At 41.3% G+C, this 18,872-nt stretch overlaps 1 protein-coding gene across 3 annotated transcripts in view; it reads left to right on the top strand.

Annotated features, from left to right (window-relative positions):
* The window catches only part of unm_sa41569 (un-named sa41569), a 178,452-nt gene extending 159,580 nt beyond the window's left edge, over positions 1–18,872 (top strand). For all 3 annotated transcript variants that reach the window (XM_087989711.1, XM_043687186.2, XM_087989718.1), the window contains 4 exons: positions 6,338–6,503; positions 8,919–9,272; positions 15,276–15,401; positions 18,510–18,872. In XM_087989711.1, the coding sequence (XP_087845837.1) occupies positions 6,338–6,503; positions 8,919–9,272; positions 15,276–15,398 (643 nt within the window). In that variant the 3' untranslated portion in view covers positions 15,399–15,401; positions 18,510–18,872. The remainder of the gene's footprint in view (positions 1–6,337; positions 6,504–8,918; positions 9,273–15,275; positions 15,402–18,509) is intronic.

The following is an 18,872-nucleotide window of genomic DNA, read 5'->3' as shown; positions in this document are numbered from 1 at the left end:
CACAAGATCATCTTTTTAATCTCTATTTGGTTTGTCTCTCCCTCATTCCATGTGCTTACCATTTTACTTTGTAGGCTTATGCATTTATTATATTATCCATGATATCTTCTCATGCTCTGTCTTTGACACTCTTGTTTGGTCTCCCTGAATGTCATGCCATTTTTAGCATTATCTACACCCATCTCTTTCAAGATCGTGGGTTTGTGAAGTTAGAATAGAGAGTTTGAACGCTATTCAGCCAATCAGAGCTCAGACTGTTCTCATCTTAAAACAAGATCAGATTAATTAACCTCAGCAAAGATGCCCTAGGTAGTAGTGATCATAGTATGTTTGAATTTTACTTTTGGTTTAAGGGAGACAAGTGTGCATCCAAGACGAGTGTTTTAACTTTGTGATTTGTTTCATTGCTCTGTCAGAATTAATGGAGACAGCACACTTTTTTTTTTTGTTGCACTGTTCTAGTTCAGAACATGTAAGTCATTCACGTTTAAGACCGGTATCTGTAGTCACAGGTGAATTTGAACCTCCACAGGCCATTTTCTAGCCGGTCAATGTCGTTGAGGATGGTAACCAGTTGATGGTTGGCTTGTCATCTTTGTTTTGTTTTTTAGGAGATAAAGAAAAATGTTTGATTTATGTCTATTTTTTAAAATGCCCTTGGGGCTTTCCAAATTTCTAAAAGCATATTCACCGTAAGCCTATAAACAAAGAGTAAAAGATAAAGTCACCATAGTCCTACCAGACCATCTGGCTACACTCTCATTAGAGAAGATGGGTGGCGGTGGTTTAACCTGAGAATCACCACATCTCAGGTGAGATGAGAGATTGAGAAAGAGGGTCCTTCATTGTAACCTCAGCTAGTTTGGGAATTGAACCCATGCTGTTGCTGTCATCCTGAATTGCTAACCAGCCATCCAGCCAGCTGAGCTAACCAACCCCCAACATATGCATATAGCAAAGCACCACTGACTGACCCTTAAAAGAATTTAGTTCAAAACTTCATGCGGTTTTGAAAAAGAGTTGAATTATCTTTTACATTTACCTGAAAAGACCTGAATCTCTCAGGATAGAACTGAAGAGTCAACCTTGATTTATCCTCTCCTGTGAATCAGAAGGGGGGAGATTTAACTCTTATTCTGTGTTGAACTCTCTAAAGTTCACACTTAAGCAGAAAATTGAAAATGCTGCTTTGTTACAAGTGTCACCTTTACCAATGAAACTGGCTGATGCTATGGTTTAGATGGCTTTAGATGGGATCTGCTCATTTCTTCATGATATAAATTTTTCCTGAGTGTATACACTCTGTGCCAAGATGGTGACAACTTTGTGCTATGAGTGACTGTTTTATTTAGAAACAAGTCTTTGAGGAAATGGAAAAATTGTTACACTTTTGTGCTTTTGAGTTGGGCATTAGTATAATGTTGAGCAGCGTAAAGGGAGCCTTACTCATTGTAAATGGAATAAAAATGAAGTGTTGGAGAGCAGATCTGACATCTGGAGCAAGAAACTTAGTTAAGGGTTTAAATCCAATATGACTGTTCATCCAAACTGGGTCTTACATGATTCTTGATTATCTTCTACCTGATCTAGGGCTATTTGGTAGAGATTTGAATTAGAAAGCACTCCATTTGAGAGATGGTGTAGGAGGGAGGGGTTCAGATTTGTTGGACATTGGGACCGATTCTGGGGAAGATGGGACTATTACAAAAGGGACGGTCTACATCTGAGCCAGGGCGGAACCAATGTCCTTGGGAGAGTTTTTGCTACTGCTGTTGGGGAGGTTTTAAACTAATGTGGCAGGGGACTGGGAACCAGAAGAGAAAATAAGTAGGCAGCGAGTTGGAGACTAGAAACTGTAAGAATTATGAAGATAACATTAATAAAGGGAAGAATAGGCAGAGAGCAGATGAGTGCAAAAGAATCTGGTGGCCTGAAATGCATCTACTTTAAATGCAAGGAGTTAGTGTGTAAGGCAGATGAACTTAGGGCTTGCATTGGTGCCTGGGAGTATGACATTATTGCCATCACAGAGACTTGGTTGAAAGAAGGGCATGATGATTGGCAACTAAATGTTCCAGGATATAGACACTTCAGACAGGACAGGGAGGGAAGTAAAAGAGGGGTGGAGCTGCATTGCTGGTCAGGGACAATATCACGGCTGTGCTAAAGGAGGGCACTATGGAGGTCTTGGGTAGTGAGACATGTTGGGTGGAGCTGAGAAGTAAAAAAGGTGCAGTTACATTGTTGGGGCTGTATTACAGACCTCCCAACAGTGAGCATGAGGTAAAAGAACAAATAGGTAAACAGATTATGATTAGATGTAAAGGCAATAGGGTAGTGGTGATTGGAGATTTTAATTTTCCCTACATTGACTGGGATACACTTAGTGTCAGAGGTCTGGATAGTAGAATTTGTACGGAGCTTCCAGGAGAGTTTTCTAGAGCAGTATATAATAGTCTGACAAGGGAAGGGGCCATATTGGACCTGGTACTGGGGAACGAGCCAGGACAGGTGGTAGAAGTTGCGGTGGGGGATTCCTTTCGGAACAGTGACCACAATTTTGGAAGTTTTAGAATACTCAAGAGGGTGGTCCTAAGGGAAGAGTACTAAACTGAGCCAAAGCCAATTATATCAAAATAGGCAGGAGCTGGGAAATGTGGATTGGACACAGCTATTTGAAGGGAAGTCCACATTTGAGATGTGGGAGGCTTTCAAAGATAGTGCAGGATAGGCAAGTCCCGTTGAAGACAAAGGATGGGAAGGGCAAGATTTGTGAACCATGGATGACAGGAGAAATTGTATGACTAGCCAAGAGGAAAAGGGAAGCGTACATAAGTTCTAGGCAGCTAAGAACAGAATGGGCCCTGAAGGAATATCGGAAGAGTAGGACAAGTCTTAAATAAGGAATCAAGCGGGCTAAAAGGGGTCATGAAATAGCTTTAACAAGCAGAATTAAGGAAAATCCCAAAGCATTTTATTCTTATATAAGAAGCAAGCGGGTAACTAGAGAAAGGATTGGTCCATTAAAAGATAATGAAGGAAGGCTGGCTGTGTGTCGATCCTGAGAGAATGGATGAGATTCTGAATGATTACTTTGCATCAGTGTTCACTGAGGAGAGGAACATGATGAATGTTGAGATTAGAGATAGAAGTTTGATTAGTCTGGATCACATTGGTATAAGTAGGGAAGATGTGTTGAGTATGCTAGAGGTTATTAAGGTGGACAAATCCCGAGGACTGGATGAGATCTGTCCCAGGTTGCTGAGGGAGGCAAGAGAGGAAATAGCTGGGGCCCTGACAGATGTCTTTGTGGCATCCTTAAACACAGGTGAGGTACCGGAGAACTGGAGGGTTGCTCATGTTGTCCCCCTGTACAAGAAGGGTACTAGGGATATTCCGGGTAAATACAGACCAGTGAGCCTGACGTCAGTGGTGGAAAAGTTGCTGGAGAAGGTACTGAGGGATAGGATCTATTTATATTTTTAAAAGAATGGGCTTATCAGTGATAGGCAACATGGTTTTGTGTGGGAGATATCGTGCCTTACCAACTGAATAAAGTTCTTCGAGGAAATGACTAAGTTGACAGATGAAGGAAGGGCTGTTGATGTCATATATATGGATGTTAGTAAGGCATTTTGATAAGGTTCCCCATGGTAAACTATTGGAGAAAGTGAAGTCACATGGTGTGCAGGGTGTTCTAGCTAGGTGGATAAAGAACTGGTTGAGCAACAGGAGACAGAGTAGTAGTTGAAGGGAGTTTCTCAAAATGGAGAAAGGTGACCAGTGGTGTTTCACAGGGGTCAGTGTTGGGGCCACTGTTGTTTGTAATATACATAAATGATCTGGAAGAGGACACTGTTGGTATGATCAGCAAAAGCCTTGGGAAAAGTTGATGGGCAGAGAGATCTGTGAGTGCAGGTCCATTGTTACCCTGAAGGTTGCTGCACAGGTGGATAGAGTGGTCCAGAAGGCATATAGTATGCTTGCCTTCATTGGACGGGCATTCAGTATAAGAGCTGGCAAGTCATGTTAGAATTGTACAAGACATTGGTTCGGCTGCATTTTGAATACTGTGTACAGTTCTGGTCGCCACATTACCAAAAGGATGTGGGCACTTTGGAGAGGGTGCAGAGAAGGTTTACAAGGATGTTGCCTGGTATGGAAGGTGCTAGCTATGAAGAGAGGTTGAGTGTAGGTTAGGTTTATTTTCATTAGAAAAAAAGAGATTGAGGGGGGACCTGATTGAGGTTTACAAAATCATGAAGGGCATAGACAGGGTGGATAGAGACGAGCTTTTTCCCAGGGTGAAGGATTCAATAACAAGAGGTCATGCTTTCAAGGTGAGAGGTGGAAAGTCTAAGGGGGATACACGCAACAAGTACTTCACATAGAGGGTGGTGGGTGTTTGGAATGCGTTGCCAGCAGAGGTGGTAAAGGCAGGCACGGTAGATTCATTTAAAATGCGTCTGGACAAATGCATGAGTAGGTGGGGAGCAGAAGGCTACAGATGCTTAGGAATTGACTGACAGTTTTTGACAGTATATTTGGATCAGCTCAGGCTTGAGGGGTCGAAGGGCCTGTTCCTGGGCTGTAAATTTTCTTTGTTCTTTATTTCTTAATACTAGTACATAACAAATTTATGAACACAAACTTTTAGAAGTGTGAACCTGAATCTGAGACATTCAGATATTTGAATTAGGAGCAGCAGTAGGCCATTCGGCCCCTCAAACCTGTCCCTGAAATTTGAAATAATCGTGGCTGATCTCATTTGTAATCTCATACCCACATTCTCACCTCCCTCGGTGTATCCCGATCTCAGCAAATTTTCTTTCATATAATCTAACTGATTTCCTTGCCATTCATTTTCCCACAGGGCTGTGTTAATGATTTTGATGTGGGGAGACAGTTCAAGGGAAGTTGGAGAGGCTGAGTGGGTGGGCAAAACATTGGCAGATGGAATACAATGTGAAGAAATGAGAGATTATCCATTTTTGGAAGACCAAAGTATAGAGTATTTCCTAACTGGTGAGCAGGCTGGGAAAGATTGCACTTCATAGAGGCTGAGTGTCCTTGTTGATGAGTTGCTGAGGGTTAATATGCAGGTACAATGAGCAAGAAAGAATGCAAATGTTATGCTAGCCTTTCTTACAAGAGGATTTGTGTCTGGAAGCAAAGATGTTTTACTGCAATTAAGAAATTAATATTATACTGAGCTTTGGTAAGATAACATTTCATGTACAGTGTTTTTGCCTGCTTACCCAACGTAATATATAATTGGTATAGAGAGAATGCCTTAATGTTCACTAGACTGGTTACTGGGATGGGAGAGCATTGTCCTATGAGGAAATATTAAATCATCTGAGCCTACATTCTCTGGAGTTTGGGCAAGAGTAAGCTAATCTCATTCAGATATACATAATTCCTGCAGGGATTAACAGGATAGATGTAAGAAGGATGTTTTCCCTGGCTGGGGATTGTCTACAACCAAGGGACATGGTTTCAGAATGAAAGAGTCGGTCACTTAGGACTAAACGATGAGAAGAATGTCTTCTTTCAGAGGATGGTGAACCTTTGGAGGTTTACGTTCAGATCAATAGATTTCAACATGTAAAAAAACATCAAGGCCCAATATCAATGAATGGGAGAAAGAGGTCAAGGGGCTGAATTGTCTGTTCTTCCTATTATTTATGTTCTTCTGTTCTTGGGTATATTAACAACTAAAACCCTTTAGTGATAGAAACTGACAGACATCCTCAACCCACACCCACAGCAATGTGGTTGGTTCTGAACTGCCCTCAGATATGATCTGTTAAGCAACTTGATTGTATGAAAGAAGAGAGCTCAATCTCATAGCCTTTTATACCCAGAATAGTGTCTATGATGGAGAGACTGTATTACAAAGAACACAGTTTTCATGTTTAACCATTTCTAGAGGGGAAAGGCTCTGCAGAAGAATCTTTAAGAATCAGAGCTTTATTATGATTGAGCAATTGCGAGTGTAAAATTTGGTTAAAAGAATGGGCCATATCTATTTATGTTTTATGGAGACACTTTTTTTAATAGAGTGTCTATTGAATCCAAACGTAGCCATTGCTTGGGATGAATAGCTTTCCATTTTATCTGCCTATCTTGCAAAGTGGTAAAAGAGCTTGAATGTATTTACTAACCTGGTGAACCATGTTACTACTTTAACCTGACATGAAAGGTGGTTCTGCTTCCACAATTCTGTCAAAACGTAAGAATTAAAATTCCAATTGTTCAGTTGTATCTATCAATCAAAAACAAGACTATTCACCTCTGGTCACTCGTCATGTTATTACTGTGTTTTTATTTCCAGAGGTATAGATCGGTGCCGACACTATATGATTGAAATGCAACCTAATGGGAGGTATGTCATACTGGGAGAAGATAAGGCCCACCCATCACTACCAGACTTAGTGGACTATTATAAAACTGTTGGAATTCAGCCATTTATGGAAGTTCTCACTATGCCTTGTGGTCAAGTAAGTAATCTGCTTCTGTACATTCCTTTGGAATCTTGGGATGGTGTGGCCACATTATTCAAGCTTTTCTGGTTTTTGAAGCTTATTATTTTGTTACACTTGTACATCTGAGTGTGTTCAGAGGACCTGATTCTTGCCATCTGTATCCTGCCTCTCCACTCTGCTGTATTGTTCCCAGCTCTCCTTCATCTTCAGGCATCACCAGCAAGCCTTCTGATGACTTATATATCTTCCTTTTTCACTGCTTTCCTGGCACTGAGCAAGGAAACAGGCTGGTAATGTTCAAAACATGTTTTGTGCTTTGACTAGGGAGCCAATGTGTGTGGCAAAAATATTAGATATCAGATATCATGGGGAGCATGTTGGGGGCAAAGTAAGTGACAGTGAAGTTAAAGATATGAAAACGTTTAGGAAGAGGGCGCAGACTGGGGCATCAAGAATTGAGAATGTGGTGTACACACAGGAGTATGATTTAGCCCTAAATGCAGACAGTATCCAACTCCATTATGATGGTCTTCCTGACTGTTGACATTGTGTGGTTAATGCTAAGAAATTTGAAACCTGGATAAATTACTGGAATACTATTGGAAGGTTTCCAGATACAGCAGAGCCAATGTGAAAGCTTTTGTAAAGCAAGCAGGTACATGAACAGATAAGTAAATGTCTGCTTTCTTCAAAGAATTTGTTACATTACCCAATATATCCCTTCAAAAGCAAATCATGATTGTGATACCGTCTCTTCAGTAGATTCTGCAGTCAATCAACCTTGTTACATACTTGCCTGGGCTGCTGATCTGACTTGCTTCTAGAATCTAGAAAAGGATGTGGAGGCAAGTGAGAATACAGCGATAGGTTACAAAGACACCACTTAGGTTTATGTTCTAACCCAACTTCACACAAATAACAATATGAGCAAAAATAGATGCAAATTGACCTTTAAGAGCATTTAGTTTTGTTGTTCCAACGCCGAGGGGAAAAAGGTGACGTAGCAGTAATGTTACATGACATGTAATCTAAAGGGAATTGGTTTAACTTGTATACTGGCAGTTATTGGAATTTACATTCAATTGATAAATCTGTAAAACAAAAATAGTTGTCATTCCTGAGACTAGCATCAATTGTCACAAAAGAATATCAGGTTCTCTAATGTCTTTTTAAGGTTAAAAAAAAAAATCTGGCAACCTTTCCTGGTCTGGTCTGCATGTAACTCCAGATTGACAGCAAGGTAATTAGCCGGAAACCTGCTGAGTTCAAGGGAAGTTGGGGATTAGCAGCAACATCAGGCCTTGTCCATGACATCTGGATTTATGAAAGAATTAAAAACAAAACACCACTAAAATTTTCATTTCTAAATTTCAAGTCCAAGACTTTGCAATTATCATATCATATAGCTACCCTATTTGTCCCTTTCCCCTGCTTCATTTCCATATCTCTGCAGTTTCCTCTCCTTTGAGAATATGTTCAGTTTTCTTTTAAAGTCTACTATTGAATCTATTTCGATCATCCTATGCATTAAAAATTTATTCATTTAACCAGTCACTCTAATCCTCTGGTTTTGACCATTCAGTTAGAGCCATAGCGATGTCTAGCATGGAAACAAACCCTTCGATCCAACTCGTCCATGCCAACCAGCTATCCTAAATTAATCTGTCCCATTTGCCAGCATTTAGCCCATGTTCCTCTTAAACCCTTCCTATTCATAAACCCATCCAGATGCCTTTTGAAATGTTGTAACTATCAGCTTCCACCACTTCCTCTGGCCCACGCACCACCCTCTGTGTGAAAAAGTTACCGCTTAGGTCCTGTTTTAAACCTTTCCTCTCTCACCTTAAGTTATTGGAAGTTGTTTCTCTTTATTTCTCTTCATGTTTGTTCTTGAAGTGTGACTATCACTGGCAAGGAAGCATGTATTTCCCATCCTTTATTGCCCAAGGGAAGAGGGTGCTGAGCCACCATCTTGAACCACTGCAGTCCATTTGCTGTTAGTACTCTGGTGTTGGTAGTCCTGTTAAGAAGGGAATGCAGTAATAGCAAAGGAGCAGCAAAAGTTCATCTAATGTGTGGCTTGGAGTTGAACTTGTTGCCTTTGTTCTCCTAAAGGGTAAAGGTGGTAGGCTTTGAAGATACTGCTAAAGGAGTCTTGGTGAGTTGCTGCTTTGTATCTGCTGCCACCAAGTGGTGGAGGAAGTTAATGTTTAAGGTGATGGATGGAATGAATGGTGCTTTGAAGAGTCTGTCTAGCTTATGAACTCAATTTACAATGTTGCTTAAGTCTCCAACTTTATAGACTCGAGTGAAGATACATCTAACTTGCACTTAAAAGGTATTATGATATTATGATATATCGACATAATATTGGGTTAATTTAACTCCCTTGTGATTTAAATGTGATAATGCAACATTTTTCCCTTCTAGAAATGTGACCATGAGACAGATTATGAAGAGCTTAGAAACTTTTCAGTGAAAACCAACCCACAAGAAAAATTAAGTTCTGGTACTGCAGCTGATGGCTCAACTCATGACCGAGTGCACAATGAGCTGTCTAAGCTTTTTGTACCACCTGACTTGCCGTTGTCACTCCAACCTGAAATGTCTCCGGTGATGAGAAAGATCACAGACAGAAAGCTTCAAGCTGCTTCTTCAGGCAGATCGGCTGCGATTAATTCCGAGAATGGGATTGAGGATGAGCACCAAGGAGGCAAACGCACATTCCCAAGGCTGTACCCTTCAATACGCTTGGCAATGAGGGAGATTCAGCAAGTTCATGAGGTATGTATATCTATTGTGTTGGCTTTTTGTTAGCTGGAAGGTAGGATTTCAAAGATTTATTTTAGTAAAGCATTGTATTCAGAACTAGTTATTATAATGTGCTTTTTACTTTTAAAGTTGTTACTGCATTTTTTAGAATTCTATTTGGTATATTTAGTATATATCACCCTGGATACCTTTTATGCAATTTAATGATCACCCTGAGATTTTAACATTGCTAGAAATTGGGTGCATAAGAAACGAGGTAGTGCTCAGCATGGAAACAGACCCTTCGGTCCAACCCAGACATCCCAACCCAATCTAGTCCCACCTGTCAGCACCTGGCCCATATGCCTCCAAACTCTTCCTATTCACATACCCATCCAGATGCCTTTTGAATGTTGCAATTGTATTAGCCTCCACCACTTCCTCTGGCAGTTCATTCCATACACGTACCCCCTCTGTGTGAATAAGTTGCCCCTTAGATCTCTCTTATATCTTTCCCCTCTTACATCTTCCCCCTCTTACCTTAAACCTATACCCTCTAGTTCTGAACTCCTCACCCCAGGGGGAAAACTTTTGTCTATTTATCCTATCCACGCCCCTCATGATTTCATTATTTGTGAATTTCTGACTATCTTCCAGTTCTCACACTGTTATTTCTGGTATTCCCCCAACAATTTATCCCTGCCACTCCTGTCCCCTACTATTCTTCATTTTATGCTGCCCGTTGATGACAATATCGAAGACGTGCCAGATTCTCCATGTGACACAAAGACATCCAGCTGTATCTCCCCAGCAGCTCTTTGGATCTTTCCACTATATCTGATTTGTTAGGCTGCCTATTCATCATCCAGGCCTGGATGAGCAGGCATGTCCTCCGTGGGAAGACAGCAACCATTGTTTTCAGCCCCCATCACAAAGTCACAGCCTTTTTGCTGATTCCATCCCTCCATCTGGTAATTTGACTGAGGTGACCTTTTTCAGCCACAAACCCTCCATCATAAAGACCACCTATTTTTTAATTCCATAACATTGCTCCACCCCTAGCTCAACTAATCCATTGCTGAATCCCTCCTCCAAGCCTCAGTTGGACTTAACTATTGTAATGTTAAGTCTACCCTCCTTCATCATGCCACCCATAACCGTAAAGTGTACCAAATGCCATTCGCTCATTAGTCCTCTGTTCACTGTTCTACACTGGTGTTTTTTTTAATTCTCATGTCTTTTTACAACCTTACGTGGCCCCTGACCCTTCTTTCTCTCTAATCTCCACCAGCTGTACCACCATCCAAGATACTATATTTGCACTCCTGTAATTCTGCTCTTTTGAGCCTCCCCAGTTTTAATGACTAGTATTGGTGACTGCACCATCATCTGAAGGTCTGGAATTCATTCCATAAGCCACAAGTCACTTTACCTTGCATTCCTTCTTTGAGGCGCTCCTGAAACTCTGCCTCTTTGGGCAAGCATTTTGGCCACCTGTCTTAATACCTCTTTGCATCGCTCATTCATCGTATTTTATAATGCTTATGTGAAGTAATTTGGACCGTTCGATTATTTTAAATGTTCTAAATAAGTTGTTTTTCCAATTCCTAGTAACAGATATTTTCAGAAATGACTAACTAGTGTCTGAAAAAAGACTTAAATCATTTGGCCATAGGGTATTTGACCATAAATCTAACTTGGATCTCCTGCCTTTTAACTGAGTTAATCTTTAAAAAAGGTAATTTTATGAACTTTGGGGGGAGGGGGGGAATAATCCTTTCAAGAACCTTTTTCAATATGACACTGTTAAAGTAGTAATTAGTCGGCATTTATATTTTTATGTATCTTCATATTATTTGTTCCTGGGTTTGATTTTTGAATTTGCATTTGTGGCATATGGGTTTTCTGAGTCTGTGAATAAGTATTTCTGTAGCTATGGTAATTTCTTTTAAAACAGTGTGAGAGAGATTTCCTGGAAAGTAAGGAAGTAATCCAGTGAGTCATCTTTGAAAATGTTGAGTTTCTCCAGCAATTTGTTTACATTGGGAGAATCATAGAATCCCTACAGTGTGGAAACAGGCCCTTCAGCCCAACAAGTCCACACCAACCGTCTGAAGAGTAATATATCCAGACCCATTCCCCTACTGCTCTACATTTACCCCTGACAAATGCACCTAACCTATGTGCATTAGGCTACAACTTAGAAAGTCAAGGATTTAATATTTTTTCCTTTTCATTAAGGGAAACATCCAAAACAAGGAGAAAATATTTTTTTTTCTAGTTTGTTCGGCAATTCTGCAAGGTTCTCAGCTAAAGCTGGTTGTAGAAAGCAGTTGCTCCTGAGAAAGGGAAAAGATAGTTTAGAATTGTTAAAAACATGTTACCTTGGTGTAAGTAGTTTAGTCAAGGTTCCAAGATGCTTTTGAAGTTTTACCAGAAATTCTTTGCTTTAAACCCTGAAGGGATTATTTGAAGCTGAGAATGTATAAACTCAGTTGCCTCAGGAAGAGGCTATCAGATTCTTAAGACTAGGAGTTGAAGTCACAGTAGGGTTAAAATCAATGAAGTAAAAACAATGAGTGCAGATGCTGGAAACCAGATTGTGGATTAGTGGTGCTGGAAGAGCACAGCAGTTCAGGCAGCATCCAAGGAGCTTCAAAATCGACGTTTCGGGCAAAAGCCCTTCATCAGGAATAAAGGCAGTGAGCCTGAAGCGTGGAGAGATAAGCTAGAGGAGAGTGGGGGTGGGGAGAAAGTAGCATAGAGTACAATGGGTGAGTAGGGGAGGGAATGAAGGTGATAGGTCAGGGAGGAGAGGGTGGAGTGGATAGGTGGAAAAGGAGATAGGCAGGTAGGACAAGTCCGGACAAGTCATGGGGACAGTGCTGAGCTGCAAGTTTGGAACTAGGGTGAGGTGGGGGAAGGGGAAATGAGGAAACTGTTGAAGTCCACATTGATGCCCTGGGGTTGAAGTGTTCCGAGGCGGAAGATGAGGCGTTCTTCCTCCAGGCGTCTGGTGGTGAAGGAGCGGCAGTGAAGGAGGCCCAGGACCTCCATGTCCTCAGCAGAGTGGGAGGGGGAGTTGAAATGTTGGGCCACGGGGCGGTGTGGTTGATTGGTGCGGGTGTCCCGGAGATGTTCCCTAAAGCGCTCTGCTAGGAGGCGCCCAGTCTCCCCAATGTAGAGGAGACCGCATCTGGAGCAACGGATACAATAAATGAGATTAGTGGATGTGCAAGCAAAACTTTGGATGTGGAAGGCTCCTTTAGGGCCTTGGATGGAGGTGAGGGAGGAGGTGTGGGCGCAGGTTTTACAGTTCCTGCGGTGGCAGAGGAAAGTGCTAGGATGGGAGGGTGGGTTGTAGGGGGGCATGGACCTGACCAGGTAGTCACGGAGGGAACGGTCTTTGCGGAAGGCTGAAAGGGGTGGGTAGAGAAATATATTCCTGGTGGTGGGGTCTGTTTGGAGGTGGCGGAAATGTCGGCGGATGATTTGGTTTATGCGAAGGTTGGTAGGGTGGAAGGTGAGCACCAGAGGCGTTCTGTCCTTGTTACGGTTGGAGGGGTGGGGTCTGAGGGCGGAGGTGCGGGATGTGGACGAGATGCGTTGGAGGGCATCTTTAACCACGTGGGAAGGGAAATTGCGATCTCTAAAGAAGGAGGCCACCAACGTTTCTGTGGTGGAACTGGGCCTCCTGGGAGCAGATACGGCGGAGGCGGAGGAATTGGGAATACGGGATGGCATTTTTGCAAGAGGTAGGGTGGGAAGAGGTGTAATCCAGGTAGCTGTGGGAGTCGGTGGGTTTGTAAAAAATGTCAGTGTCAAGTCGGTCGTCATTAATGGAGATGGAGGTGTCCAGGAAGGGGAGGGAGGTGTCAGAGATGGTCCAGGTAAATTTAAGGTCAGGGTGGAATGTGTTGAAGTTGATGAATTGCTCAACCTCCTCGCAGGAGCACGAGGTGGCACCAATGCAGTCATCAATGTAGCGGGGGAAGAGGTGGGGAGTGCTGCCGGTGTAATTACGGAAGATCAACTGCTCTACGTAGCCAACAAAGAGACAGGCATAGCTGGGGCCCATACGTGTGCCCATGGCTACCCCTTTGGTCTGGAGGATGTGGGAGGATTCAAAGGAGAAATTGTTAAGGGTGAGGACCAGTTCGGCCAAACGAATGAGTGTCGGTGGAAGGGTACTGTTGGGGACGTCTGGAGAGGAAAAAACGGAGGGCTTGGAGGCCCTGGTCATGGCGGATGGAGGTGTAGAGGGATTGGATATTGAAGTCACAGTTAAAGTGATACACACAAGATGATAGGAATTCTCTCTAGTGTGAATACCATAAAGGAATGCTTTTGGGATCAATGGGATTATATTTTTATTGTCATTTGAAATTTTTAAATGTGTATGCGTAAATAATTTGTTTTTTGCTTCTATTTCATCGCATTCCTCTTGCATAATTTATTTCTGTTTTATTGTTGAACCTGAATCTGCAGCATTACATGTTTGTGTTTCAATGAAAATCCTCTTTGTAAAACAAAAACATAATCTGAAGATCTGTTGTTGCATAAATCAGTATGGTGACCCTTTATTACTCTATTGGTGGTCTACTGGTAGGATTTACAGTTTCTGGTCTTTTTTTTTTGTTCAGCTAGATGTGCCTCATTCGAGGAGAATTGTAATTCCTTGTGATCTAATCCCATTTACTAAGATTTGCACAGCCCAAATCTCTCCAGAATTGGGTGAATTTTTTTGTGAACTATCTAATTTGTCAGAGTTAAATGGAAGTAGTGCTCCATGAATAAATTTCTCCCTTTTTAGCTGACTAGTGTGTATACGGTACAATTTCTCCATACCACAGGGTTCAGTCACTCCCTAAATCATTTTATCATTTACTCAGTTTCCAAAATACTTAGTTTCTTCTCCAAAGTATTTTTTGTTGAATGCCCCTTTGAAGCTGACTTTTGTCGACTTGTGAATGAAAAACAACAATTCAGAAAGGCATCAGTACATGATCAGTTTCTGTAGGATGCTGCTGGTCAGGTGATGAAGACAAAGCTCAAGGAAATGCCAACATTAAAATTAAAATGAACTGCAGAGGCTGGAGGTACTGAGGCAGCAGGCACTGAGGAAAGCTAACGGCATGCTGACTTTCACAGCGAGAGGAATGGAGTATCAGAGTTGGAATGTTTTGCTGCAGTTGTTCAGGGCCTTTGTGAGGCCACACCTTGAGTATTTGTGTGCGGTTTTGGTCTCTTAGTCTGAGGAAGGACATTCTTGCTCTTGAGAGAGTCCATGAAAGGCTTCATCAGACTGATTTCCGAGAAGGCAGGACTGACATATTAGGTAAAACTGGATCGACTGGGCATGTACTGACTGGAAATTTGAAGAGCGGGCGGTGGGGAATCTCCAAGTAACACAAGGTCCTGATGGGACTGGACAGGTTAGAAGTGAGAAGAATGTTCCTGATTTTGGGGAAATCCAGAACTAGGGGTCACAGTCTAAGAGTAAGGGATAAGCCATTCAGGACTGATCAGAGGAAGAATTCCCTCACTCAGTTGTGAACATGCAGAATTCTCTGCCACTGAAAGCTGTTGGCACCAGTTCATTAGATACATTCAAGAGGGAGCTGGCATAGCTGCTGCAGCTAAAGGGATCAAGGGGGACGGAGAGAAAATGGGAATGGGGATACTGAGATTGCACGATCAACCATGATCGTATTAAATAGTGGCGCAGGCTCGAAGGGCGGAATGGCCTATTCCTGCACTTATTTTCTATGTTTCAATCTGAAGCAAAAGCAGAAATTGCTGACAAAACTCAGCAGGTCTGGCCGCATCTGTGGAAAGAAAGCAGATCCGCTTCAAAATTGTTGAGTTTCTCCAGCAGTTTGCTTTTGTTGTTAATGTGGACATTAACCCTGTTTCTTTCCATTAGTTAAGTTGCTTCTGAACGTTTCTGATAGTATGGCTTTCATTGAGGTATTCTAATTTCAAAGCATAACGAACAGTCAAGTATTTGAAGTTTTAACCATTTTGTCTTGACAGCAACAGTCTACACTTCATGGCCCTAACAGTGGCGAGGAATTTGTACCAGAGCTCCCTCCCAAGCAGTTTAAGGAGCATCACAGAACTCCATTACCAGGATCAGAACACTACAATAAGAAATAAATGGTTTGTAAGATGTGGATTGTAGACCTACATTATGCTGATATTCAGATTATAAAGTGCCTGAGCAAAAAAACCTGCAGGTTGCTGACCCATAATATTTTTATGTGTGACACAGGTATATGTTCTGCTTCATGATCAACTCAGAGGCATAGCAAATAGGAGCAGGAGTAGGCCCTTTGAGCCTGCTCCACCACGCAATACGACCAGGACTTATCATCCAGCCCTGTACCCTATTCCTGCTTTCTCCCAATACCCTTTGACCCATTTAGTCCCAACAACTTTATCTAACTCCTTCTTGAAAACATTCAATGTTTTTGCCTAAATCATTTTCTGTGGCAGAGAATTCCATAGGCTCACCACTCTCTGGATGAGAAATTTTCTCTTCATTTCTGTTATAAATAGCCTACTTCATATCCTTAAACTGTGACTGCTGGTTCTGGAATTCGCAGTCATCGGGATCCTCCTACATTTACCCAGCCTCGTCCTGTTAGAATTGTTTAGGTTTCCATGAGAGTTCTCCCTCATTCTCATAAACTCCAGTAAATATAGCCCTAATCAATCCAGTCTGTCTTCATGTGCCAGTCCTGTCATTCCAGGAATCTGGTAAATCTTCATTGCACTCCCCTGATAACAAGAAAAATCTTTTCTTGGATAAGGAAACCAAAACAGAGCGCACTATTCCTGGCGTGGTCACAACAGCCCTGTGAAATTCCAGCAAGACATCCTTGCTTCCTGTACTCCAATCCTCTCCCTATGAAGGCTAATATACCATTTGCTTTTTTTCCATCACCAATTGCCCTATGTCCTCACTTTCAGTGACTGGTGTACAAGGATGCATCCCCCTTTCTCAACCTATTATCATTCAGATAATAACCTGCCTTCCTGTTTTGTTACAAAAGTGGATAACCTCACATTTATCCACATTATATTTCATCTGCCAAGCTTTTGCCCAGTCAGCTTGTCCAAATCGCACTGAACCATCTCTGTATCCTTCTCCCATCGGTTTCATGTCCTCTGCAAACCTGGATAGATTACATTTGAGTTTCCTCATCTCCATTATTAATGTGATTATTAAATCATAATGGATACTATTTTTAAACCTATTTCATGATAGTGTGACGAAAAGCCTGCAGGAATGCTATAGTGAGTTGGTTTTGAATGATGCACTATGTTACTGAGTGATATAATGATGGAAATTAGATGTTTCTACATTTTGTTTCTTGGCAAATAAACTAATTACAATAGGAAATTGATGAATCATGATTTCAATGGAGAATGTATCAAAGAGGGATGCAAAAACTATAGTAGGTGAGGGAAATTCTGAGAAAGACCTTTCCTGTTAAGTGGGGAACTGCACTCCTGTGGAGTACTGTTTTATAGCCCTCTCTTTGACTCCAGGTTCCATGCAAGTGCAGCTGTTTTGCTAGGAGAGTGGAATGATGTGACTTGATTTATCAGTAAAAAGCGAGGGCAAGACAATAAAGATTGCAATGAGGATAGAACAGCTTTATCGGAAGGCTACTGCTTTCACTATCTACAGGGATGAAAAGGTGGTGCTGACCTCATTTGACATGGAGAGTAGTTAATGATTTGCTAATGTGTTTTTGCACAGTTCAGGCAAATATCTCCAGTAATGATGGAGCTGTTCCTATTTCACTTGAAATTGGAAGAGATGGTGAGGCCAGACATGTTCACTGATAAAGAATGGTTTCATTTTGAATCTATCACTGGTAATGAGATGACATGTGGATTAGACGAGGGAATTTTTGAAAAGCACCACTGATACAGAGCTTTCTGTTGAAAATACATGAGTGAGTTGAGCTTCAACCCCTTCTCTTTTCATCCAGTCATATTAATTTAGCTTATGGGGTATCTATGCCTGTGAAGGAGGTAACAGAAGAAAAATGTGTATTACTTCAATAAAAATCTAGAGGAAATAGAGAGGAAGTGATTCACTGCCATTGCACTGAGGAATGGAGGTTATTTGCACTGATGTGTATTGTGAGGCTACTGTGGAGGACTCTCCTTGACTTCTATCCTAGCCTGAGGTGTTAGATCCCCAGGTTAAACCATCACCACTCCCCTTCCCCCCAATGAGAGAGCAGCCCCAAAACCCTGTTATGAAGAAAGTTGATGAATATGGAGTAGGGGTTTCATACAAAGAAATGGATGGGACAAGTGAGTGAAAGAGGTCATTGAGGTGAGGAAGCAGCAAATTGCACTTTGCTTTGTCCGCCCTCGCACTAAATGAATGGAAACCAAGTCAGATGATGATACACTATTGATAGTGATTTGAACAACAAACAACTTCAGGTACAGCTTTATTATTGATAAGGTGTTTATAAATACATTAATTATTTTGAGATCTGATGTCTCTCGATTTCTATACAGGAGAAAATTGTAGAGGGTACATTGCACCTTGGCCCAGAATTAACTGAAATGGCAATATTGGCAGCCATAAATTAAACTGGCATGCTTTCTGATTTGCTAGTGTAAAATTTATGCCACAAGTTACTCAAGAGCTGGTTGGTATATGGCACAATGACTATTTCAAAGAGTTTGGCCAAAGTGCCAAAGATCCCAATCACCTTTGTAACTAATAACTCACTGATAATTCCAGTTTCTCCAAATTATGTGACCAACTGTTTGCAGCTGTTTATATTACTATCAATGATCAAAGTTCATTTTTAATTTTCCTCCAATCTGAAGGGTCAAAAAGCTTACTTTCTAGTTGCAGCTGATAGGCCACCTAAAAATGTTTATTTTCTCCAGATGTAAAATTTAATCCTCTGAATCTTTGCAAATAACATTGTCATCAAATCAGCCATTATCTCAATTATGACAGAGCAGACTTGATGAATGGAATAGTGCATTTTGGCTCCTATGTCTTGCGGTCGTATGGTTGTCAATTGTAGCATTTATAAAAACAAAGATATCTCCTGACTGTCTATGAAGTGTTATTGAATAGAATTTTGTCCTAAACATTAATATCATCACTAAGCTATGAAAAGCAGCCTCTAATTTCATTTGAATTTTAACAGAATGAGCCAGTAAACTTAGCATAAATTGTGTGGAATTTCAGATGTTGCAATTGACGCAATTGTCTTTCAGGCTGAAGACTTCGTGTGTGTGTCAGCATGTGGCCGAAGAGAGATGATACTTCTGACGTGCTTAACGCTACAAAATAAAACCCTTCTATTTCTCTAAGATAATAAGATATCTTGACCTATGTGTGCAGGGTAAATGTTGTACTGTCTCCAATGACTATTTTGCACAATTTTATTTTTGAATAGTTTTTTCACATTACAAGATATTGTCAATAATTGCAAAAAAGCTGCCAATTATGAAATGTTTATATTTTCACTCCATTCATGTTCTGTAATTAGCTTTTTTTTTGTACACCAGTGATCTGTTTTCTAATATGTATGCAGGAAAATAATTTGTACAACTATTAAAAATGATTGTGAGAATCAA

Source organism: Chiloscyllium plagiosum, unplaced genomic scaffold (genome assembly GCF_037043375.1).
Source record: "Chiloscyllium plagiosum isolate Xiang-an unplaced genomic scaffold, Cpla_swu_hap1 HiC_scaffold_1, whole genome shotgun sequence".
Classification (NCBI taxonomy): domain Eukaryota; kingdom Metazoa; phylum Chordata; class Chondrichthyes; order Orectolobiformes; family Hemiscylliidae; genus Chiloscyllium; species Chiloscyllium plagiosum.
This window is presented reverse-complemented; position numbering and strand designations above follow the sequence as displayed.